This window comes from Pseudophryne corroboree, chromosome 12, assembly GCF_028390025.1.
Source record: "Pseudophryne corroboree isolate aPseCor3 chromosome 12, aPseCor3.hap2, whole genome shotgun sequence".
Classification (NCBI taxonomy): domain Eukaryota; kingdom Metazoa; phylum Chordata; class Amphibia; order Anura; family Myobatrachidae; genus Pseudophryne; species Pseudophryne corroboree.
In genome coordinates, this window is record NC_086455.1 from 3,830,137 (window position 1) to 3,855,850 (window position 25,714).

The 25,714-nt window shown below is 54.0% G+C and overlaps 1 protein-coding gene across 1 annotated transcript in view; it reads right to left on the reverse strand.

Moving 5' to 3' along the window:
- NPR1 (natriuretic peptide receptor 1) overlaps positions 1–25,714 on the reverse strand; it is a 75,669-nt gene that overhangs the window by 20,622 nt on the left and 29,333 nt on the right. The window contains exons 2-8 of the mRNA XM_063946704.1: positions 20,963–21,162; positions 10,656–10,766; positions 9,609–9,744; positions 4,476–4,567; positions 4,247–4,382; positions 3,291–3,375; positions 2,211–2,331 (exon numbers count right to left, since the gene is read on the reverse strand). Coding sequence (XP_063802774.1) covers positions 2,211–2,331; positions 3,291–3,375; positions 4,247–4,382; positions 4,476–4,567; positions 9,609–9,744; positions 10,656–10,766; positions 20,963–21,162 — 881 coding nt within the window. The remainder of the gene's footprint in view (positions 1–2,210; positions 2,332–3,290; positions 3,376–4,246; positions 4,383–4,475; positions 4,568–9,608; positions 9,745–10,655; positions 10,767–20,962; positions 21,163–25,714) is intronic.

Sequence of the window (25,714 nt, forward strand, 5' to 3'; positions counted from 1 at the left end):
CTCCCATAGCGTGCAGAGCCATGGAACAAACATCTGTAATAATACAGAATATACTGTATACAGCAATAACGCTTCGTTGGCCCAGAGTTGAGGGGCTATGCAGCTCCGCCCCAAATTGTATATATTGCAGCGGATGTCACTCTGCGTCCAATGAACGAGGTCAACTGTGACAAAAAAAAAAAAAATGTTCTCTTGTGGAGTGTGGACAGCCTCCATGTTTTCCCCCGGCAGATTTATACGCTGATTGCGTCTCTTAGCCAAACTCTGTCTCTGACCCAAAGCTCAATGTGAGCATAAGTGCCAGAATCACAGAGACTGTGCATGAGCATTTCTGGGAATGTGCAGAGGAATGCCAGGCGAAACGCGTTACACAGCCCAGGGTATTACTCCCTCTGCAACAGCCCCTACAGGTTACTCATGGAGGCAGTCAGTCACTTGGTATTCCAGAACCTTCCAGGGAGGTTCCCTATTTGTCTCTTCTGATCCTTCCCTTACAAACAGACGCCAAGATGGCAGCTTCATTTGTAGCCATCGAGTTCCAGGTAATAATCCATACATGCTGTTTGGTTCAGGCTGAAGTCCCAGTTACTACTAACAGCCTGTGATTTACCTGCCGGTGTTTAGCCAGGGCACGCAGAGGACAAAGCATTTATCAAGTTAAGCAGAATAACAGCATAACGTGGATTAATGGCTGCGGCAAGAACCTACTGAGCTTACATACACTGAGCGGTGCTGACACCTGTGCAGCCAGTCCGCAGTGTTAAATGCAAATCAAGTCATTATAAGTGTAACATATCATTTATTAGAGGGCTCAGACTGTAACATAATACAGAATGGAAACAGCGGCACCAATGTAAGCTGCACTTCATTTTCTGACGCATTTCGCCGCCGCTCTGTGGCAGAGCCTCCATCACCTCCGTGGCCTCTACACTTCTAGTATCTATTCCCTGTACTACTGTTACTTCACAGCTGCCAATGTCACCCTACTGTTCTTCCGTCACCTGGGAGATGTGCTGTTAAGGCATGCTGACCCAACGCATTTTGGTGCTTTTACGTCTACACAGATCTGGCTCCAGCCCTTAAGGCTTCCTCACTCCATTGTGTAACACAACATTAACCTCCGCATGAATAATTAAACATTAAACTCCGCCCATTGTGTGAATAATTAAACATTAACCTCCGCCCACTGTGTGAATAATTAAACATGAACCTCCGCCCACTGTGTGAATAATTAAACATTAACCTCCGCCCACTGTGTGAATAATTAAACATTAACCTCCGCCCATTGTGTGAATAATTAAACATTAACCTCCGCCCACTGTGTGAATAATTAAACATTAACCTCCACCCATTGTGTGAATAATTAAACATTAACCTCCGCCCACTGTGTGAATAATTAAACTTTAACCTCCGCCCGCTGTGTGAATAATTAAACTTTAACCTCCAACCATTGGGTGAATAAACTTTAACCGCCGCCCATTGGGTGAATAATTAAACAATAACCGCCGCCCATTGGGTGAATTAAACATTAACCTTCGCCCACTGTGTGAATAATAAAACATTAACCTCTGCCCATTGTGTGAATAATTAAACATTAACCTCCGCCCACTGTGTGAATAATTAAACATTAACCTCCGCCCACTGTGTGAATAATTAAACATTAACCTCCGCCCACTGTGTGAATAATTAAACATTAACCTCCACCCATTGTGTGATTAAACATTAACCACCGCCCATTGTGTGAATACAGTATGTCCCTATATTCCTCCCAAGTGTCCTGATTTTGGCAGCACAGTCCTGATTCATAGAACAGGGAGGAGCTTACATGGAAGTGGGTGGGTCTTGGACAAATAGTGGGCGTGTCGGCTTGGAAAGTGTGCGGGTTAGGTGCACATTTGTGCGGATGGGGCTGAAGCTTATTTGGTAGGAGGTGTGCTACCTATCAATCTATTATCAGAGGGGTGGGGCTGTCTGTCCGCCCTCCTCCTGGTAGAATATGACGGCCAGTCAGCTACAGTCACGGAATACCCGTGCTCTAGACGTCTAGTGATCGCTATGCACAAAGCGCGTGGAATCTGCCACACTACACATGCAGAAAGAGCGCGCGAGAGCACGGTCCCTGAGGGAATCGGCCTCTGAGGCAGGTTACCCGTGTGTGGGTCAGGCTGGCAGGTGGGCGTGCAAGGGGTGCATGGCTCTGGTTGAGTTACCAATGATAAGGTGAGTTTGCTGCCCGCCCTGCGCAGATTCTTCTCCATGTTGCTGGTCTGGATGTCCTCCCATCGCACTTTCCACAGCTCTGCCGCTAACTCCTTCTCCAGACGCAGCTTCCTGCGGGAACAGAGACACTGAGACACGCTCCGGGGAAATGACCGATGCAGCAATTGCCTGCCTATGGGATAATACTGATGGCTGCTGGGTGGGTGGGTGGGGGGGTAATGGGGTGCAGAATTATCGAATGCGCCAAGCTACATCTATCTGCACCTCTATCGCCAACTCCCGCAACTGAATCACTTAACATTGTGACTTGTAATAACTCACACCCCAGGGCCGGATTAAGGTGTGCGGGGGACCCGGGGCGACTATGATATGAAAAAGTATAATGTATAAATACTCCCAGCACCGCAGGGGCCCCCACACACTGTCGTGCCCCCAATACACATCATGCCACACAGAAACCCCACATAGTGCCCCCCAAGCTGGTGATGTAGCTATGTGTGGGTCCTCCGCCTCCTGTGTGCGGGGCCCTCCCCCCCGTGTTACATTACCCCCTCTGTATTATGTCTCAACTGCCACTGACTCCCCACAGACATGGAAGTCCCCAGTGACGGCTATGGCACTGTGGCGGGTGATGCCCCTGCCGTACCGCGGCCTCAGGCGCTGCCGCTACACGGTACAGCTGTTATGCCGCAGCCTTACATGCATTGTATTCTCCACACCTCTCAGACTGCAAGCTCCTGCGAGCCACTGCTAGCTCCCGCTTGCCCCCCATAGCAGCCGGCCTCTCCCCGTGTGCCCTAATTATCCCCCGCAGCCTCTACTGTAAGAGTCGGGTCCTCAGCCCCTAATCCCGGCACGCTCCCTGCTCAGGTCTGAAAGAGGGGCACAGCGCGCCCATCCAATTACAGCTCTCATGGAAACACAAGGCAGCTCTGCAGCCACCTAATGACACTCTCCCCCCTCTCCTGTCTGCCAGCATCCGGAGAATACCCGTTTTCAATTAGCAGCTGCAGAACGACGCAGCGGGGGTGCAAGGCAAACGAAGTAGAACAAGTTGGATTCTAGAATACCTGTATATGAAGATGGAGGAGACGGCGATGACCAGCAGGATGAAGCAGATCACGATGGACGTCACCTCCAGGAAGGAGAAGCTGGCTGGAAGAGAGCAACACGGGGGAGATGGGTTATAGGTCACCCTACAGATGATGGTGGTGGTGGCGGCAGAGCCACGCAGGTGTGGGACAGCTCAGGTACACCTGTGCGCCTAGCAGAGTCCGCACAGAGGTACAGAAGGGTCAGGAAGGGGCTCTCTATATAATGGAGATCCTGAGACCCTAGATGACCGGCCCGTGTGTCTTTCTTTTTCACAATGGGGGGAGATGTACTAATCACGGCACTGATGCAGTGTAACAAGAAATCCCCCCCAGGGGAGCACAGCGACGCCCAGCCGTCCTAGCAGCACTGGCCCGGAGAAGGAAGGGTTAACTTGCTATTACGTCGGGCCTGCGCGAGCTCGCTAAATAGATCAATTGATTTAAAACAAAACAAAAATTGAAGACAAAATAAAAACAAAAAAATTATATATATATTTTTTCAGTTAATTTTTCCGTAATCGCCATCATGAGATGCACCGCCGCGGCCTTGTTATTCGGGATGGGGGGCGCTATCGACAGTGAAAGCATTTACGGTAACTACGGTATAATGGGCAAAGCAAAAACAAAAATCTATTTTTTTTGCTGGCCATGGGGTGTGATAAGGGGCGTGTGGGGACTGTACGCAGACCGGTGTATTGGACTACACGTGTCCAGCAGCGACATACTGTACAGATGGAGCCCTGCTCATCTATCCCTTTAATAGTGCTGTCGGACTTAATCCCCTGCTGTATTGTTCTCTCTGTATTGTATTGCAGCTGAGAACAGTAGATGAAAGGATTATGCTAATAAGCCTTGGTGCACCATGGCGCAGCAGAGAAGCCTATATGAGCGAGGCTCCATCTTTATATGACACACAAGGGACACATACATACGTATTATGCACTCTGGGTTGTTGCCATCAAACCCGCAGTGAGGAACGTCCTTTGGGACCCCTTTGCCCGGCCAGTGGATCTCTCGGCCAGGAACTTTGATGATGGCCTTTAAGGTTCCGTTGTAGTTAGCCACAATCTACGGGCACAAGAGAGAGAGAGAGAGAAAGAGAGTCACCTGCCACACTGGGGACACCTTCCCGGCCTTTACCCCGAGGTCACCTTCTCCTACCTGGAAGTTGCCACTGGTGACAGACAAGTCCCACAGGGAGTAGTCATTGTCCCGGTCACCGTTGTCATCGATCGTCATGAAGCCAGACACCCCTGCGAAACAGGTAGAGGGTTACTAATGCATCACAGCCGCTGGGGATCCAGCCGAAACAGCCGTCACTATAGAGCCTGTGCATCATAGCCACTGGGGATCCAGCCGAAACGGCAGTCACTATAGAGCCTGTGCATCATAGCCACTGGGAATCCAGCCGAAACGGCAGTCACTATAGAGCCTGTGCATCATAGCCACTGGGAATCCAGCCGAAATGGGCGTCACTATAGAGCCTGTGCATCGTAGCCACTGGGGATCCAGCCAAAATGGCCATCACTATAGAGCCTGTGCATTGTAGCCACTGGGGATCCAGCCGAAACGGCCGTCACTATAGAGCCTGTGCATCGTAGCCACTAGGGATCCAGCCGAAACGACCGTCACTATAGAGCCTGTGCATCGTAGCCACTGGGGATCCAGCCAAAATGGCCATCACTGTTCCGCATTGCCTCTAGTACTCCCCCTCACATACAGAGCCCAGTGGTAAGGGCTGTCAGGGCACACAAACACAATTTGTACGGTGCCAGATGACACAGGGGCATCCTGGCAACACATCTGGCTCTGTGTGTGAGACCCGGCGCCAGGTGTGGCTCTGCGTTTTAGTCCTGCCACCAGGTGTGTCTCTGTATGCCAGATACGGCTCTGTGTGTTAGTCCTGCTGCCAGGTGTGGCTCTGTGTGTTAGACCTGCCGCCAGATGTGGCTCTGTATGTTAGTCCTGGCACCAGATATGGCTCTGTATGTTAGTCCTGGCACCAGATGTGGCTCTGCATATCAGTCCTGTATATTGATCTTGGCAGCTGAGCATACAGGATGAAGACTGAATATAATAATAATATAATATATAATATAACAGATTATACAGGAAAACAGCTGAAAAATGCTACAACGGATAGAACAGAATGAGCACTGTATAATGATATCACCCAGAGGGTCCCACATTCAGTCCTCAAGGCACCCTATCAATTCAGGTTCTAAGGCTATCCATGCTTGGGCAGAGCGGACTTCACTAGAATCTCAGCCAATATGACTTAACCTTCTGTGCTCCACTATAGATAACATTACCACCAGGACTGGTCGGACGCTTCGAGGGCTGAGTTTGGGAACCATTGATATAATCGAGATGAAGACTGAAATATGATGCAACCAAATTCACAGGATGAAGACCAATAAATCTGTTTAATCAAAATGAAGATAGAGGACTACGCCTGCTACAACGTATCTATTACAAATTAACCACAAGAAACCTATCAAAATATATATAAAATAAGTTAAGCATCAAATAAAAGCTGCTGGAAATAATGAAGACACCACTTACTGTCTGAGTAATTCCTCTTACTGGCCGTGCCCATGAAACTGCCCAATCCAGCAGGCATGCCTCCACCTCCGCTCCCTGCCCCCACGCTTTATACCCACCTCACCAGCCTAACGAAAGGGTAAAACATGCAAATACTGCACAGATTCCACACAACCAGTGGATGGGCTAATAAGCTGGGTAATGAGGGCATAATTACCCTGAATAGGACAATTATCCCAGAATCAAAGCAGCGAAAATTAGGTTTGCAATTCCAAAGTCCCAGGTGCACCTGGTCATGAAAACACCGTTCATTCTCATCGCTGTCAATGCTAATAAAGCAGCAGGCAGACCCCACAAGAGTGCCCGCACCACGGGCGGGGATCTGATGCTACGCCACCGTTCATATCCACCAGGCGTTATCGTTAAACGGTGACGCAACAATCGTACATAGACACAAGTGTGGGGGAAGCGGAACGTACTGTACAGTGAATGTTTATAGGGTGTGACATTTATTGCTCTTGTATCTTTACCTGCAATTGTGTCCTTTATTACAGGGCTACAAGTGCGAGGCGCAATATCCTGCGCTGCCCAATTTAGCGGGTGGCTGTGAAAAAATACTCTCTATGGGTGTCAGACAAAGCTTTCAATGAGAGGCCTGTTACACTGTATACAGCATAATGCACACAAATACCAATGGAAAGAATGATTAAAATGTCTAAAATGTGACCTATGACATAACAGTTCCAATGTCCGTTCTCTATCAGCGAGAAAGACCCATTAGACATTTTACATTAGAATATTATAATTTACGATGAATATTAATACTATTAGGGCTTATTTACACAGCGCCATAGTGTTACGCTGCCCTTACAGGAAATACGTATTGCTAACGCCTGCCCCTGCCCCGTTGGAGGATGAAATATTCCCGAAACAATGTAATATCACAATATCAATGTAATATCACAAAAGCCAGATTGGAGAGGAGACTGCGGATCGGGAAATGTCGGCAGTGGTAGAAGAAACATCCAAAGCCTGAATAAATATTCCAAATTGGGAGAAGTTTTGTGAACAGGAGAAATGGGAAAAAAAAACCGAGGCGAGCTATAAATAACGTGAGATATGTAGATAAGAGATGTAATCGCACCGGAGGGAAGAAATGCAACCAGCGCCTACGTCTGGGTGGAACTGGCCGCTAACACCGTGTAACTGCATTAGATATAGTAATTAGCAGCTGGAATTAGTGTCCGTCTCATTTCATGTTACCTGATCTGCTACCAAGGCCAGCATGGTGAGAGGCAGGCAAAGGCTGCAAGGGACTAGGCACAAGGGACATAGAGCGGCCTTCACCGTGTGATTGTCATCTCTCTAGTATTTCACACCGCCAGAGAATGGCGTACTGTCTACCGTGTTTCTGCTTGTGCCGGTACCATATATCGGCAGGAGAGGGCTGCCGAGCGAAACTAATTAAATAGGGATGTCTATGTTGGTGTTAGAAGTGGGATATGGGACCATGCCATTATTACGGTAACCTGTGGTTCTCTGGCCGCTGTGGGACCAGGGCCGGCGCAACCACTAGGCAGCTTTAGGCAGCTGCCTATGGGCGGCGGCCACTGGAGGGCTGTGCCGCACACTGTCGATGAGAGGATTCTTTCTTCATTATTCCCTTGCCTCAGCTCAGCCAAGCGCCTCTTCTTTAAGAGACGAGGAGCGGCCAGGGATGTCGTCGCCGCCCAGCCAACACTGAAACTGTGTATAACGTGAGTGAATGTAATGGGCTCCCCGGTCTGCTCCTGGCCTCCCATAAGTTATCCGCTCCCCTCTCCGTTATTGGGCTCCCGCATCAGCATGCCACTTCATTTTACCACCACCCCCCCAACCCCCCCCCCCCCGATTGGTCTCCTGGCTTCAGCAGGCTGTTGAAGAGGCAATAGGAAATTGGCTTCACGTATGCTACCTGCTGTCCCGCCGGGCTCCCCTCTCCCCTCTCCATTAATGTGCTCTCGCAAGCCGGCGATTAATTCTACCGGTCTACCCCCCACCCCACCCAGCGATTGGTCTCCAGGCTTCCATATGTTACCCGCTGTCCCGCTCCCCTCTCCCCTCTCCATTAATGAGCTCACGCATGCCGCGGCTCCCTGTTACCCGCTCCCCCCCCCCCCCGCGATTGGGCTCCCGGCTACCCGTATGTTACCTGCTCCCCCTTCCGTTATCGGGCTCCCGCGTGCCGCATAATGTTAATTGCTCCCCCACCCCGCCCGCAATTTGGCTCCCTCTTGTCACCCACTCCGCTCACCCCCCACTTCCTCTGTTGGGCTCCTGCATCTTATTACCCGCTCCTCTCCCACCCACCCCCCCCCCCCCCGCAATTTGGCTCCCTCTTGTCACCCGCTCCCTCTCCTCTATTGGGCGCTTGCATCTTAAACGCCTCCCCCACTCCCTACTTCCCCCGCGATTGGGCCCCTGTTGGCTCCTTCATTTATCAGTTCACAATAGATATGATTTGATAAGTAAATTGTAAGTAGTGACACCTAGTTTATAGAACATTGAATTCAACATAACAAAATTATAGTATAGTATATGCGTCCTCAATCTTTGACACTGTTTTCATTGTTTGTTAACACTATTTAATAAACAAGGTACATATATGCTAAAGGAGTTATTGGCCCTACACACTAGGCGATTAGCCGCCGAGGGAGGTGCCCAATGACCATTACAGCCGACAGGCTGCCGGGGGTCCTGTGCATACCGTTTTTCACAGCACAGCGATCAGGTGACTACTACGCATGTGTATGCACCGCAATTTGCAGGCGCGTCGCACGGGTACAAAGCGGATGGTTGCTGAGCGATGGATTTAACAAAGAATTTATTTGCATAGCGGATCGCAAGGAGATTGACTGGAAGAAGGCGTTTGTGGGTGGCAACGGACCGTTTTCTGGGAGTGTTTGGAAAAACAGAAGGCCATGTGGTTATTATCTGCCATCAAATTCTATCAGGCGGTGGCTGTGAAACTAACAAGATGCCTCACCTGCACTTTCTCACCTGAGGGGCTGAGTATGTGAGGGTGCGGGGGGTGTGTGTGTGTGTGGGGGGGGGGTTACACCAAAGATTTGCCTAGGGTGTTAAGAAACCTTGCACCGGCCCTGTGAGGGGCAATAGGTCCCAATATTCCGACAAATATTCAGCATCTGTTTTCTTTTTCTTTATGTTAATAGCATTTGTGAAATGTTGAAGCCGGTACTCCCAGCACAGATCACGCCCAGGGGGCACCTCCACACACTAGGAGTGCTCCTAGGTGTCCGGTGAGGTGGGAAATCAGGATAGGAGTGTAAATGCCACAACTCCAACCTGCGGCCCGTTCATTAAATTAAACTTTTTAGTTGCCCTCCTAAAAAATGGCTTTGATTAATCATGACAGTGAGGGGCCATTGGGACTGTCCTTAGTAACTGCGGCACTTCTGTGTGCTAATACATTGCTCGGAGTGCAAAGGGATCTCATGGAAAAACAAAGGCCATGACCCCCACCAACTCTGGGCTGGGGGTTCAAATTCGACTCCTCTTGTGTCACGGTATTTTGCAGTGTGCCCCTTGGTGCGGCCATTCAGTGGCGCTGTACAGCAAGTCTGACTGAGACTGTGTGATGCCCAGAAGTTTATTACATGGCGTGAGAAGCGGGATTCTAGAAACACCATGGTGGAAGGCAGCACGGCCGGCCGGACCTTTTCAGATGTTGCAGAAATGTGGGCGACTCACCGTTAAAGGTTCTGTTCCACATGTGTTGGGTGACCGCCGAGGCGTTCTTCATGCTGTAACCCTTGGCCCTAGTCTCGTTGACTGCGTGAGCGTAGAGCATGATGGAGTCGTAGAACGCAGCCGCCACCGTGTTCATCTGCAAACGACACAGGCATGGTGTGAAAACACATTCTGCCACATAAACACCCGCACTCTCACTTCCTCGCACACTCACCACTCCAAGGGCTGAAACCTCCCTCACCCCACCTGCCCCAGTGCAACACACTCTCACTTCCTCGCACACTCACCACTCTGAGTGGTGAAATCTCCCTGACCCCACCAGCCCCAGAGCAACACACTCACTTCCTCGCACACTCACCACTCTGAGTGTTGAAATCTCCCTGACCCAACCAGCCCCAGTGCAACACACTCACTTCCTCGCACACTCACCACTCTGAGTGTTGAAATCTCCCTGACCCAACCAGCCCCAGTGCAACACACTCACTTCCTCGCACACTCACCACTCTGAGTGTTGAAATCTCCCTGACCCAACCAGCCCCAGTGCAACACACTCACTTCCTCGCACACTCACCACTCTGAGTGTTGAAATTTCCCTGACCCAACCAGCCCCAGTGCAACACACTCACTTCCTCGCACACTCACCGCTCTGAGTGGTGAAATCTCCCTGACCCCACCAGCCCCAGTGCAACACACTCACTTCCTCGCACAATCCTCATCCCCAAGGCTCTCACAGCTGACGTTGGCTCCTGGCCTAGATTTCATCTCTTTTGTCTTCTGCCCGTGTCCTGATAATGAAACATTTCCTGCTGACGTGCACAATTAATTGCCCATCGGGCCCAAGTGGTGCAATTACCAAGCTCTCCAAACATCTCCAGACACGAGAGGGGGGCCGCGGCCTCCAGGGCGGCGCAGATAATAAAGGCACAAGTTTCTCGCAGCAGTCAGGAGCACATGATAATAAGCCCAGCGATCAGGGTGACATATGTGCCAGTGATATAATGATGGCACTGGAACAGCCGCCCCCCCCCCCCCCTGGTCCCCACTCACCAGGGTGTTCTCCTTTGTGAAGTTGTTCATATGATCGTAACGTCTCAGGTCGTCTAGGAACATCTTGTATTGTGGGGTTTCCGGCTCTCTGTAAGTGATAATCATCACGGCCTGAGCGGGAGAGACAAAACCTCGCTTGTTATTCCACCGGCTCTCTACATCACATAGGCAGTTACTGTACATTTACCGGGGAGTACAACCGGCCGCCCCCCCCGGCTCTCTACATCACATAGGCAGTTACTGTACATTTACCGAAAAGTACAACCGGCCGCCCCCCCCCGGCTCTCTACATCACACAGGCAGTTACTGTACATTTACCGGGGAGTACAACCGGCCACCCCCCCCCGGCTCTCTACATCACATAGGCAGTTACTGTACATTTACCGGGGAGTACAACCGGCCACCCCACCGGCTCTCTACAGACACTCAGACCGTGCATTCATCACATAGGCAGTTACTGTACATTTACCGGGGAGTACAACCGCCCCCCCCCCGGCTCTCTACATCACATAGCCAGTTACTGTACATTTACCGGGGAGTGCAACCGCCCCCCCGGCTCTCTACATCACATAGGCAGTTACTGTACATTTACCGGGGAGTACAACCGGCCGCCCTACCGGCTCTCTACATCACATAGGCAGTTACTGTACATTTACCGGGGAGTACAACTGGCCGCCCCCCCGGCTCTCTACATCACATAGGCAGTTACTGTACATTTACTGGGGAGTACAACCGGCCGCCCTACCGGCTCTCTACATCACATAGGCAGTTACTGTACATTTACCGGGGAGTACAACCGGCCGCCCTACCGGCTCTCTACATCACATAGGCAGTTACTGTACATTTACCGGGGAGTACAACCGGCCGCCCCCCCCGGCTCTCTACATCACATAGGCAGTTACTGTACATTTACCGGGGAGTACAACCGGCCGCCCTACCGGCTCTCTACATCACATAGGCAGTTACTGTACATTTACCGGGGAGTACAACCGGCCGCCCCCCCCCGGCTCTCTACATCACATAGGCAGTTACTGTACATTTACCGGGGAGTACAACCAGCCGCCCTACCGGCTCTCTACATCACATAGGCAGTTACTGTACATTTACCGGGGTGATCAACCGTCCGCCCTACCGACTCTCTACATCACATAGCCAGTTACTGTACATTTACCGGGGAGTACAACCGGCCGCCTTACCGGCTCTCTACATCACATAGGCAGTTACTGTACATTTACCGGGGAGTACAACTGGCCGCCCTACCGGCTCTCTACATCACATAGGCAGTTACTGTACATTTACCGGGGAGTACAACCGGCCGCCCCACCGGCTCTCTACAGACACTCAGACCGTGCATTCATCACATAGGCAGTTACTGTACATTTACCGGCCGCCCCACAGGATGTGGAACTACAGATCCCAGCGTGCCCCGACACATCTTTCTTAATAGGGCAAAACCCTCCCCCCGGTGCTGAACCCTAACACTATCCAGGCTATAGGTCTACAGTCAATAGGACGACCCCTAATGGTAGACATGCATTAGGTCGACAGGGTCAAAGGGTCAACATGGCAATGGTCGACACACACATGGTAGTCAAGTTTTTTTTTTTTTGTTCAAATTGTTAAAAAAAAAAAACAAGTTCAGCTTTTTTATACTCTACCATCCACGTGGACCATGATTGGGAATAGTAACCTTGCCCGGAGCGTGGCGGTGCACTAACGGGGCAGAAAAGTGACAAAACACTCAATAACAAAAATAACACAATTGTGTCTACTTTTTTATGTTGACCGTTTGACCCTGTCACCTAACACATGTCTACCATTAGTGGTAGATCTAATAATCCGCACCCTATCCTAAGTGTCCCCTTCCGCAGCTTAACCCTATCCCTCCGCCAAGTGCCTAACCCTAACTGTCCCCTCCCGCTATCTAACCCTATCCCTCCGCCAAGTGCCTAACCCTAAGTGTCCCCTTCCTCAGCCTAACCCTAACTGTCCCCTTCCTCAGCCTAACCCTAACTGTCCCCTCCCGCTATCTAACCCTATCCCTCCGCCAAGTGCCTAACCCTAAGTGTCCCCTTCCTCAGCCTAACCCTAACTGTCCCCTTCCTCAGCCTAACCCTATCCCTCCGCCAAGTGCCTAACCCTAAGTGTTCCCTTCCACCGCCTACCCCTAACTGTCACCCTCCACCACCTAACCCTAACTGTTTCCTTCCGCAGCCTAACCCTATCCCTCCACCAAGTGCCTAACCCTAACTGTCCCCTTCCTCAGCCTAACCCTATCCCTCCGCCAAGTGCCTAACCCCAAGTGTCCCCTTCCTCAGCCTAACCCTATCCCTCCGCCAAGTGCCTAACTTTAAGTGTCCCCTTCCTCAGCCTAACCCTATCCCTCCGCCAAGTGCCTAACCCTAAGTGTCCCCTTCCTCAGCCTAAACCTATCCCTCCGCCAAGTGCCTAACCCTAAGTGTCCCCTTCCTCACCCTAACCCTATCCCTCCGCCAAGTGCCTAACCCCAAGTGTCCCCTTCCTCAGCCTAACCCTATCCCCCGCCAAGTGCCTAACCCTAAGTGTCCCCTTCCTCAGCCTAACCCTATCCCTCCGCCAAGTGCCTAACCCTAAGTGTCCCCTTCCTCAGCCTAACCCTATCCCTCCGCCAAGTGCCTAACCCTAACTGTCCCCTTCCTCAGCCTAACCCTAACTGTCCCCTTCCTCAGCCTAACCCTATCCCTCCGCCAAGTGCCTAACCCTATCCCTCCGCCAAGTGCCTAACCCTATCCCTCCGCCAAGTGCCTAACCCTAACCGTTGCCTTCCTCAGCCTAACCCTATCCCTCCGCCAAGTGCCTAACCCCAAGTGTTCCCTTCCTCAGCCTAACCCTATCCCTCCGCCAAGTGCCTAACCCTAACTGTTGCCTTCCTCAGCCTAACCCTATCCCTCCGCCAAGTGCCTAACCCTAAGTGTCCCCTTCCTCAGCCTAACCCTATCCCTCCGCCAAGTGCCTAACCCTAACTGTCGCCTTCCTCAGCCTAACCCTATCCCTCCGCCAAGTGCCTAACCCCAAGTGTCCCCTTCCTCAGCCTAACCCTATCCCTCCGCCAAGTGCCTAACCCTAAGTGTCCCCTTCCTCAGCCTAATCCTATCCCTCCGCCAAGTGCCTAACCCTAAGTGTCCCCTTCCTCAGCCTAACCCTATCCCTCCGCCAAGTACCTAACCCTAACTGTCCCCTTCCGCAGCCTAACCCTATCCCTCCGCCAAGTGCCTAACCTTAAGTGTCCCCTTCCGCAGCCTAACCCTATCCCTCCGCCAAGTGCCTAACCTTAAGGGTCCCCTTCCGCAGCCTAACCCTATCCCTCCGCCAAGTGCCTAACCCTAAGGGTCCCCTTCCGCAGCCTAACCCTATCCCTCCGCCAAGTGCTTAACCCTAAGTGTCCCCTTCCGCAGCCTAACCCTATCCCTCCGCCAAGTGCCTAACCCTAAGGGTCCCCTTCCGCAGCCTAACCCTAACTGTCCCCTTCCGCAGCCTAACCCTAACTGTCCCCTTCCACAGGCTAACCCCAAGTGTCCCCTCCCGCGGCCTAACTCTAACTGTCCCCCTCCGCGGTCTAACCCTAACGGTCCTCTTCCGCTGCCTAACCCTAACTGTTCCCTTCAACGGTCTAACCCTAACGGTCCTCTTCCGCTGCCTAACCCTAACTTTTCCGTTCCACCGCCTACCCCTAACTGTCCCCCTCCACCACCTAATCCTAACTGTCCCCTTCCGCAGCCTAACCCCAAGTGTCCCCTTCCGCAGCCTAACCCTAACTGTCCCCTTCCGCGGCCTAACCCCAAGTGTCCCCTTCCGCGGCCTAACACTAACTGTCCCCTTCCGCGGCCTAACCCTAACTGTCCCCTTCCACCGCCTACCCCTAACTGTCCCGCTCCACCACCTAACCCTAACTGTACCCTTCCGCGGCCTAACCCCAAGTGTCCCCTTCCGTGGCCTAACCCTAAATGTCCCCTTCCGCGGCCTAACCCTAACTGTCCCCTTCCGCGGCCTAACCCTAACTGTCCCCTTCCGCGGCCTAACCCTAACTGTCCCCTTCCGCAGCCTAACCCTAACTGTCCCCTTTCGCAGCCTAACCCTAACTGTCCCCTTCCGCGGCCTAACCCTAACTGTCCCCGTCCCCCGCCTAACCCTAACTGTCCCCTTCCGCAGCCTAACCCTAACTGTCCCCTTCCGCAGCCTAACCCTAACTGTCCCCTTCCTTGGCCTAACCCTAACTGTCCCCTTCCACGGCCTAACCCTAACTGTACCCTTCCGCTGCCTAACCCTAACTGTCCCCTTCCTCGGCCTAACCCTAACTGTCCCCTTCCGCAGCCTAACCCTAACTGTCCCCTTCTGCAGCCTAACCCTAACTGTCCCCTTCCGCAGCCTAACCCTAAGTGTCCCCTTCCGCAGCCTAACCCCAAGTGTCCCCTTCCGCAGCCTAACCCTAACTGTCCCCTTCCGCAGCCTAACCCTAACTGTCCCCTTCCGCAGCCTAACCCTAACTGTCCCCTTCCGTAACCTAACCCTAACTTTCCCCTTCTGCGGCCTAACCCTAACTGTCCCCTTCCACCGCCTAACCCTAAGTGTCCCCTTCCGCAGCCTAACCCCAAGTGTCCCCTTCCGCGGCCTAACCCTAACTGTCCCCTTCCGCAGCCTAACCCTAAGTGTCCCCTTCCGCGGCCTAACCCTAACTGTCCCCTTCCGCAGCCTAACCCTAGCGGTCCTCTTCCGCAGCCTAACCCTAACTGTTCCCTTCCACCGCCTACCCCTAACTGTCCCCCTCCACCACCTAATCCTAACTGTCCCCTTCCACAGCCTAACCCCAAGTGTCCCCTTCCGCAGCCTAACCCTAACTGTCCCCTTCCGCAGCCTAACCCTAACTGTCTCCTTCCGCGGCCTAACCCCAAGTGTCCCCTTCCGCGGCCTAACACTAACTGTCCCCTTCCGCGGCCTAACCCTAACTGTCCCCTTCCACCGCCTACCCCTTACTGTCCCGCTCCACCGCCTAACCCTAACTGTACCCTTCCGCAGCCTAACCCCAAGTGTCCCCTTCCGCGGCCTAACCCTAACTGTCCCCTTCCGCGGCCTAACCCTAACTGTCCCCTTCCGCGGCCTAACCCTAAGTGTCCCCTTCCGCGGCCTAACCCTAACTGTCCCCTTCCGCAGCCTAACCCTAACTGTCCCCTTTCGCAGCCTAACCCTAACTGTCCCCTTCCGCAGCCTAACCCTAACTGTCCCCTTCCGCAGCCTAACCCTAACTGTCCCCTTCCGCGGCCTAACCCTAACTGTCCCCGTCCCCCGCCTAACCCTAACTGTCCCCTTCCGCAGCCTAACCCTAACTGTCCCCTTCCGCAGCCTAACCCTAACTGTCCCCTTCCGCAGCCTAACCCTAACTTTCCCCTTCTGCGGCCTAACCCTAACTGTCCCCTTCCACCGCCTAACCCTAACTGTCCCCTTCCACCGCCTAACCCTAACTGTCCCCTTCCGCAGCCTAACCCTAACTGTCCCCTTCCGCAGCCTAACCCTAACTGTCCCCTTCTGCAGCCTAACCCTAACTGTCCCCTTCCGCAGCCTAACCCTAACTGTCCTCTTCCGCAGCCTAACCCTAACTGTCCCCTTCCGCAGCCTAACCCTAAGTGTCCCCTTCCGCAGCCTAACCCCAAGTGTCCCCTTCCGCAGCCTAACCCTAACTGTCCCCTTCTGCAGCCTAACACTAACTGTCCCCTTCCGCAGCCTAACCCTAACTGTCCCCTTCCACCGCCTAACCCTAACTGTCCCCTTCCGTTGCCAAACCCTAACTGTCCCCTTCCACCGCCTAACCCTAACTGTCCCCTTCCACCGCCTAACCCTAACGTTCCCCTTCTGTTGCCTAACCCTAACTGTCCCCATCCGCAGCCTAACCCTAACTGTCCCCTTCTGCAGCCTAACCCTAACTGTCCCCTTCCGCAGCCTAATCCTAACTGTCCCCTTCCGCAGCCTAACCCTAACTGTCCCCTTCCGCAGCCTAACCCTAAGTGTCCCCTTCCGCAGCCTAACCCCAAGTGTCCCCTTCCGCAGCCTAACCCTAACTGTCCCCTTCCGCAGCCTAACACTAACTGTCCCCTTCCGCAGCCTAACCCTAACTGTCCCCTTCCACCCCCTAACCCTAACTGTCCCCTTCCACCGCCTAACCCTAACTGTCCCCTTCCGCAGCCTAACCCTAACTGTCCCCTTCTGCAGCCTAACCCTAACTGTCCCCTTCCGCAGCCTAACCCTAACTGTCCCCTTCCGCAGCCTAACCCTAACTGTCCCCTTCCGCAGCCTAACCCTAAGTGTCCCCTTCCGCAGCCTAACCCCAAGTGTCCCCTTCCGCGGCCTAACCCTAACTGTCCCCTTCCGCGGCCTAACCCTAACTGTTCCCTTCCGCGGCCTAACCCTAACTGTTCCCTTCCGCGGCCTAACCCTAACTGTCCCCTTCCGCAGCCTAACCCTAACTGTCCCCTTCCGCAGCCTAACCCTAACTGTCCCCTTCCGCGGCCTAACCCTAACTGTCCCCGTCCCCCGCCTAACCCTAACTGTCCCCTTCCGCAGCCTAACCCTAACTGTCCCCTTCCGCAGCCTAACCCTAACTGTCCCCTTCCACGGCCTAACCCTAACTGTACCCTTCCACGGCCTAACCCTAACTGTACCCTTCCGCGGCCTAACCCTAACTGTCCCCTTCCTCGGCCTAACCCTAACTGTCCCCTTCCGCAGCCTAACCCTAACTGTTCCCTTCTGCAGCCTAACCCTAACTGTCCCCTTCCGCAGCCTAACCCTAACTGTCCCCTTCCGTAGCCTAACCCTAACTTTCCCCTTCTGCGGCCTAACCCTAACTGTCCCCTTCCACCGCCTAACCCTAAGTGTCCCCTTCCGCAGCCTAACCCCAAGTGTCCCCTTCCGCGGCCTAACCCTAACTGTCCCCTTCCGCAGCCTAACCCTAACTGTCCCCTTCCACCGCCTAACCCTAACTGTCCCCTTCCGTAGCCTAACCCTAACTTTCCCCTTCTGCGGCCTAACCCTAACTGTCCCCTTCCACCGCCTAACCCTAAGTGTCCCCTTCCGCAGCCTAACCCCAAGTGTCCCCTTCCGCGGCCTAATCCTAACTGTCCCCTTCCGCAGCCTAACCCTAAGTGTCCCCTTCCACGGCCTAACCCTAACTGTCCCCTTCCGCGGCCTAACCCTAACTGTCCCCTTCCGCGGCCTAACCCTAACTGTCCCCTTCCGCAGCCTAACCCTAGCGGTCCTCTTCCGCAGCCTAACCCTAACTGTTCCCTTCCACCGCCTACCCCTAACTGTCCCCCTCCACCACCTAATCCTAACTGTCCCCTTCCGCAGCCTAACCCCAAGTGTCCCCTTCCGCAGCCTAACCCTAACTGTCCCCTTCCGCAGCCTAACCCTAACTGTCTCCTTCCGCGGCCTAACCCCAAGTGTCCCCTTCCGCGGCCTAACACTAACTGTCCCCTTCCGCAGCCTAACCCTAAGTGTCCCCTTCCGCGGCCTAACCCTAACTGTCCCCTTCCGCGGCCTAACCCTAACTGTCCCCTTCCGCAGCCTAACCCTAGCGGTCCTCTTCCGCAGCCTAACCCTAACTGTTCCCTTCCACCGCCTACCCCTAACTGTCCCCCTCCACCACCTAATCCTAACTGTCCCCTTCCGCAGCCTAACCCCAAGTGTCCCCTTCCGCAGCCTAACCCTAACTGTCTCTTTCCGCGGCCTAACCCCAAGTGTCTCCTTCCGCGGCCTAACACTAACTGTCCCCTTCCGCGGCCTAACCCTAACTGTCCCCTTCCACCGCCTACCCCTAACTGTCCCGCTCCACCACCTAACCCTAACTGTACCCTTCCGCAGCCTAACCCCAAGTGTCCCCTTCCGCGGCCTAACCCTAACTGTCCCCTTCCGCGGCCTAACCCTAACTGTCCCCTTCCGCAGCCTAACCCTAACTGTCCCCTTCCGCGGCCTAACACTAACTGTCCCCTTCCGCGGCCTAACCCTAACTGTCCCCTTCCACCGCCTACCCCTAACTGTCCCGCTCCACCACCTAACCCTAACTGTACCCTTCCGCAGCCTAACCCTAACTGTCCCCTTCCGCGGCCTAACCCTAACTGTCCCCTTCCGCGGCCTAACCCTAACTGTCCCCTTCCGCGGCCTAACCCTAAGTGTCCCCTTCCGCGGCCTAACCCTAAGTGTCCCCTTCCGCGGCCTAACCCTAACTGTCCCCTTCCGCAGCCTAACCCTAACTGTCCCCTTTCGCAGCCTAACCCTAACTGTCCCCTTCCGCAGCCTAACCCTAACTGTCCCCTTCCGCGGCCTAACCCTAACTGTCCCCGTCCCCCGCCTAACCCTAACTGTCCCCTTCCGCAGCCTAACCCTAACTGTCCCCTTCCGCAGCCTAACCCTAACTGTCCCCTTCTGCAGCCTAACCCTAACTGTCCCCTTCCGCGGCCTAACCCTAACTGTCCCCTTCCGCGGCCTAACCCTAACTGTCCCCTTCCGCAGCCTAACCCTAACTGTCCCCTTCCACGGCCTAACCCTAACTGTCCCCTTCCGCAGCCTAACCCTAACTGTCCCCTTCCGCAGCCTAACCCTAACTGTCCCCTTCTGCAGCCTAACCCTAACTGTCCCCTTCCGCCGCCTAACCCTAACTGTCCCCTTCCTCGGCCTAACCCTAACTGTCCCCTTCCGCAGCCTAACCCTAACTGTCCCCTTCCGCAGCCTAACCCTAACTGTCCCCTTCTGCAGCCTAACCCTAACTGTCCCCTTCCGCCGCCTAACCCTAACTGTCCCCTTCCGCAGCCTAACCCTAACTGTCCCCTTCCGCAGCCTAACCCTAACTGTCCCCTTCTGCAGCCTAACCCTAACTGTCCCCTTCCGCAGCCTAACCCTAACTGTCCCCGTCTGCAGCCTAACCCTAACTGTCCCCTTCCGCAGCCTAACCCTAAGTGTCCCCTTCCGCAGCCTAACCCCAAGTGTCCCCTTCCGCAGCCTAACCCTAACTGTCCCCTTCTGCAGCCTAACCCTAACTGTCCCCTTCCGCAGCCTAACCCTAACTGTCCCCGTCTGCTGCCTAACCCTAACTGTCCCCCTCCGCAGCCTAACCCTAAGTGTCCCCTTCCACCGCCTAACCCTAACTGTCCCCTTCCGTTGCCTAACCCTAACTTTCCCCTTCTGCGGCCTAACCCTAACTGTCCCCTTCTGCAGCCTAACCCTAACTGTCCCCTTCTGCAGCCTAACCCTAACTGTCCCCTTCCACCGCCTAACCCTAACTGTCCCCTTCCGTTGCCTAACCCTAACTTTCCCCTTCTGCGGCCTAACCCTAAGTGTCCCCTTCCGCAGCCTAACCCCAAGTGTCCCCTTCCGCGGCCTAACCCTAACTGTCCCCTTCCGCAGCCTAACCCTAACTGTTCCCTTCCGCGGCCTAACCCTAACTGTTCCCTTCCGCGGCCTAACCCTAACTGTTCCCTTCCGCGGCCTAACCCTAACTGTTCCCTTCCGCGGCCTAACCCTAACTGTCCCCTTCCGCAGTCTAACCTTATCCCTCCGCAAAGTGCCTAATCCCTAAAAATCATGAAAAACTATGTGTCAACTTTTCTCTGTTGACCTAAGTCCATGTTGACCATTTAACTGTTGACGTTTTGACCCTGTTGACCATCTGGTCTCGACCTATAGATTGTCTATCTTCCATACCGCAGCGTTCCTGTGCGACAGCTCCCACGCAGGGCATCAGTACACCTGACGCTTTCTCTGACATACACAGCACAACTCGGCCTAGTGACACCCCAATCCACCCCCCCTTCCCCCGTTACTAACCCCCCTCCCCCCGCATCTCCTGCTTATACACTCACATCCGTGCCACATGCATTGTGCTGTTTCTGTTTTCCTTCCATCCTCGTCATCACCTCATATTTCCCATAGCAGCAATGCTTTCCTCTTTATTATCTCCATCCCTCATTTGCTGCCTCCTCTGGTCCATTCTTCCTCACTCACTCTCTCGCTCCCCCCAGCTCCCCACCGCTACATCTCCTGCCCCCAAGGACCCACTCTGTTATGCTCTCTCCGCTCGCCCGACACGCAGGAATACCCTGTATATTCCGTGTCTGGCCGAGAGAATGAGTCACGTAATGCGAGTGTGGGGGCTCGGGGGCATGCTACAGAGAGCCAACGAGGGGCGCAGACAAATAACCCTTCGCGAGTCAGGCCTCGGATCTCACTTAATATGCTACATAGATCTCAAGGCTACTGGGAGAAGAAAGACGGAGGTGTGCGCATACCTGAAAAGCCGCCTTCGCCTTGTCATCATCCTCATCTCCTCTGTACCAGGGCCGTTTGAAGTCAGGGAAGCTGGCGCCCTCGAGGCTGGCACCGTAGATATCGATGTAGAAGAACGCATAGTCCCCGGAGCAGAGGCCATGCTTTAGTGCGTGTAGCATGAGCTGGCGGAAGATGTCTGGAGAGCAGCACGTATAGACGACTGGGGGAGAGAGACCAAACCGGGGTTAGAGGAGGGCAAAGAGGCAGCAGTCACAGAATAAAACGGTGCATCCCAATATTTTATCATCCCTTCGCCTTCTGCACCAGAGGACGCCGTCCAGGACTCCGCTCCCTGCCCCGGTGCAGACTGGAACACAGGCCTGCCTATCTATAGGTCTGAGTGTGAATTACTAGGTCATTTCTTGCATTAATTTAGTTCTTACTACCCAATGATTCCAGAGCACAAGTAAGGGCTGGCAGTGATATTACACAGAGTCTTCCATGCGTACAGTGACCCATTCTCCCGTTATAGATAAGGCGGTGACGGACACAGAGTAATCGGATAGGCACAACATTATACAGAAGGAACAGCACTGGGGCACAGCCAGAAGCAGGATGGGGATTAGCAACATGCACGCTCAAGTAATCATTTAGGGGAAGAATGGACATGCCAAGACACACGCACACAGGCATACAGTCATATCCCACGAGATGTTCATACATGCGAGGGAATGGGTGACTAGTCTCCAGCTAAGAACCTCAGAAATGCATTACACTATCTGCTGCCAGCCAGTACCCAACACATCCCTGCCAACCACAGATCAACACAACCCTGCCACCCTCAGATCAACATAACCCTGCCAGCCAGTCACCCGACACATCCCTGCCAACCACAGATCAACACAACCCTGCCAGCCAGTCACCCAACACATCCCTGCCATCCACAGATCAACATAACCCTGCCAGCCAGTCACCCAACACATCCCTGCCATCCACAGATCAACATAACCCTGCCAGCCAGTCACCCGACACATCCCTGCCAACCACAGATCAACACAACCCTGCCAGCCAGTCACCCAACACATCCCTGCCATCCTCAGATCAACATAACCCTGCCAGCCAGTCACCCGACACATCCCTGCCAACCACAGATCAACACAACCCTGCCAGCCAGTCATTCAACACATCCCTGCCACCCACAGATCAATACAACCCTGCCAGCCACCCAACACATCCCTGCCATCCACAGATCAACATAACCCTGTCAGCCAGTCACCCAACACATCCCTGCCATCCTCAGATCAACATTACCCTGCCAGCCAGCCACCCAACACATCCCTGCCATCCACAGATCAATACAACCCTGGCAGCCAGTCACCCAACACATCCCTGCCAACCACAGATCAACACAACCCTGCCATCCTCAGATCAACATAACCCTGCCAGCCAGTCACCCAACACATCCCTACCAACCACAGATCAACACAACCCTGCCAGCCAGTCACCAGACACATCCCTGCCAACCACAGATCAACACAACCCTGTCAGCCACCCAACACATCCCTGCCATCCACAGATCAATACAACCCTGCCAGCCAGTCACCCAACACATCCCTGCCACCCACAGATCAACATAACCCTGCCAGCCAGTCACCCAACACATCCCTGCCATCCACAGATCAATAAAACCCTGCCAGCCAGTCACCCAACACATCCCTGCCATCCACAGATCAACATAACCCTGCCAGTCACCCAACACATCCCTGCCACCCACAGATCAACATAACCCTGTCAGCCAGTCACCCAACACATCCCTGCCACCCACAGATCAACATAACCCTGCCAGCCAGTCACCCAACACATCCCTGCCACCCACAGATCAACATAACCCTGCCAGCCAGTCACCCAACACATCCCTGCCATCCACAGATCAACATAACCCTGCCAGCCAGTCACCCGACACATCCCTGCCATCCACAGATCAACATAACCCTGCCAGCCACCCAACACATCCCTGCCACCACAGATCAACATAACCCTGCCAGCCAGTCACCCGACACATCCCTGCCACCACAGATCAACATAACCCTGCCAGCCAGTCACCCAACACATCCCTGCCATCCACAGATCAATACAACCCTGACAGCTAGTCACCCGACACATCCCTGCCACCCATTGATCAACATAACCCTGCCAGCCACCCAACACATCCCTGCCACCACAGATCAACATAACCCTGCCAGCCAGTCACCCGACACATCCCTGTCACCACAGATCAACATAACCCTGCCAGCCAGTCACCCAACACATCCCTGCCATCCACAGATCAACACAACCCTGCCAGCCAGTCACCCGACACATCCCTGCCATCCACAGATCAACATAACCCTGCCAGCCACCCAACACATCCCTGCCACCACAGATCAACATAACCCTGCCAGCCAGTCACCCGACACATCCCTGCCATCCACAGATCAACATAACCCTGCCAGCCAGTCACCCAACACATCCCTGCCACCCACAGATCAACATAACCCTGCCAGCCAGTCACCCAACACATCCCTGCCACCCACAGATCAACATAACCCTGCCAGCCAGTCACCCAACACATCCCTGCCATCCACAGATCAACATAACCCTGCCAGCCAGTCACCCGACACATCCCTGCCATCCACAGATCAACATAACCCTGCCAGCCACCCAACACATCCCTGCCACCACAGATCAACATAACCCTGCCAGCCAGTCACCCGACACATCCCTGCCACCACAGATCAACATAGCCCTGCCAGCCAGTCACCCAACACATCCCTGCCATCCACAGATCAATACAACCCTGACAGCCAGTCACCTGACTCATCCCTGCCACCCATTGATCAACATAACCCTGCCAGCCACCCAAAACATCCCTGCCACCATAGATCAACATAACCCTGCCAGCCAGTCACCCGACACATCCCTGCCACCACATATCAACATAACCCTGCCAGCCAGTCACCCAACACATCCCTGCCATCCACAGATCAACACAACCCTGCCAGCCAGTCACCCGACACATCCCTGCCATCCACAGATCAACATAACCCTGCCAGCCAGTCACCCAACACATCCCTGCCATCCACAGATCAACATAACCCTGCCAGCCAGTCACCCGACACATCCCTGCCATCCACAGATCAATACAACCCTGACAGCCAGTCACCCGACACATCCCTGCCATCCACAGATCAACATAACCCTGCCAGCCACCCAACACATCCCTGCCACCACAGATCAACATAACCCTGCCAGCCAGTCACCCGACACATCCCTGCCACCACAGATCAACATAACCCTGCCAGCCAGTCACCCAACATATCCCTGCCATCCACAGATCAACACATCCCTGCCATCCACAGATTAATACAACCCTGACAGCCAGTCACCCGACACATCCCTGCCACCCATTGATCAACATAACCCTGCCAGCCAGTCACCCAACACATCCCTGCAACCACAGATCAACATAACCCTGCCAGCCAGTCACCCAACACATCCCTGCCATCCACAGATCAACACAACCCTGCCAGCCAGTCACCCAACACATCCCTGCCATCCACAGATCAATACAACCCTGCCAGCCAGTCACCCGACACATCCCTGCCACCCATTGATCAACATAACCCTGCCAGCCAGTCACCCAACACATCCCTGCCATCCTCAGATCAATACAACCCTGCCAGCCAGTCACCCGACACATCCCTGCCACCCATTGATCAACATAACCCTGCCAGCCAGTCACCCAACACATCCCTGCCATCCACAGATCAATACAACCCTGCCAGCCAGTCACCCGACACATCCCTGCCACCACAGATCAACATAACCCTGCCAGCCAGTCACCCGACACATCCCTGCCACCACAGATCAACATAACCCTGCCAGCCAGTCACCCAACACATCCCTGCCATCCACAGATCAATACAACCCTGCCAGCCAGTCATCCGACACATCCCTGCCACCCATTGATCAACATAACCCTGCCAGCCAGTCACCCAACACATCCCTGCCATCCACAGATCAACATAACCCTGCCAGCCAGCACCCAACACATCCCTGCCATCCACAGATCAACATAACCCTGCCAGCCAGTCACCCAACACATCTCTGCCATCCACAGATCAACATAACCCTGCCAGCCAGTCACCCGACACATCCCTGCCACCCACAGATCAACATAACCCTGCCAGCCAGTCACCCGACACATCCCTGCCACCACAGATCAACATAACCTTGCCAGCCAGTCACCCAACACATCCCTGCCATCCACAGATCAACACAACCCTGCCAGCCAGTCACCCAACACATCCCTGCCATCCACAGATCAATACAACCCTGCCAGCCAGTCACCCGACACATCCCTGCCACCCTTTGATCAACATAACCCTGCCAGCCAGTCACCCAACACATCCCTGCCATCCTCAGATCAATACAACCCTGCCAGCCAGTCACCCGACACATCCCTGCCACCCATTGATCAACATAACCCTGCCAGTCAGTCACCCAACACATCCCTGCCATCCACAGATCAATACAACCCTGCCAGCCAGTCACCCGACACATCCTTGCCACCCATTGATCAACATAACCCTGCCAGCCAGTCACCCGACACATCCCTGCCATCCACAGATCAATACAACCCTGCCAGCCAGTCACCCGACACATCCCTGCCACCCATTGATCAACATAACCCTGCCAGCCAGTCACCCGACACATCCCTGCCACCACATATC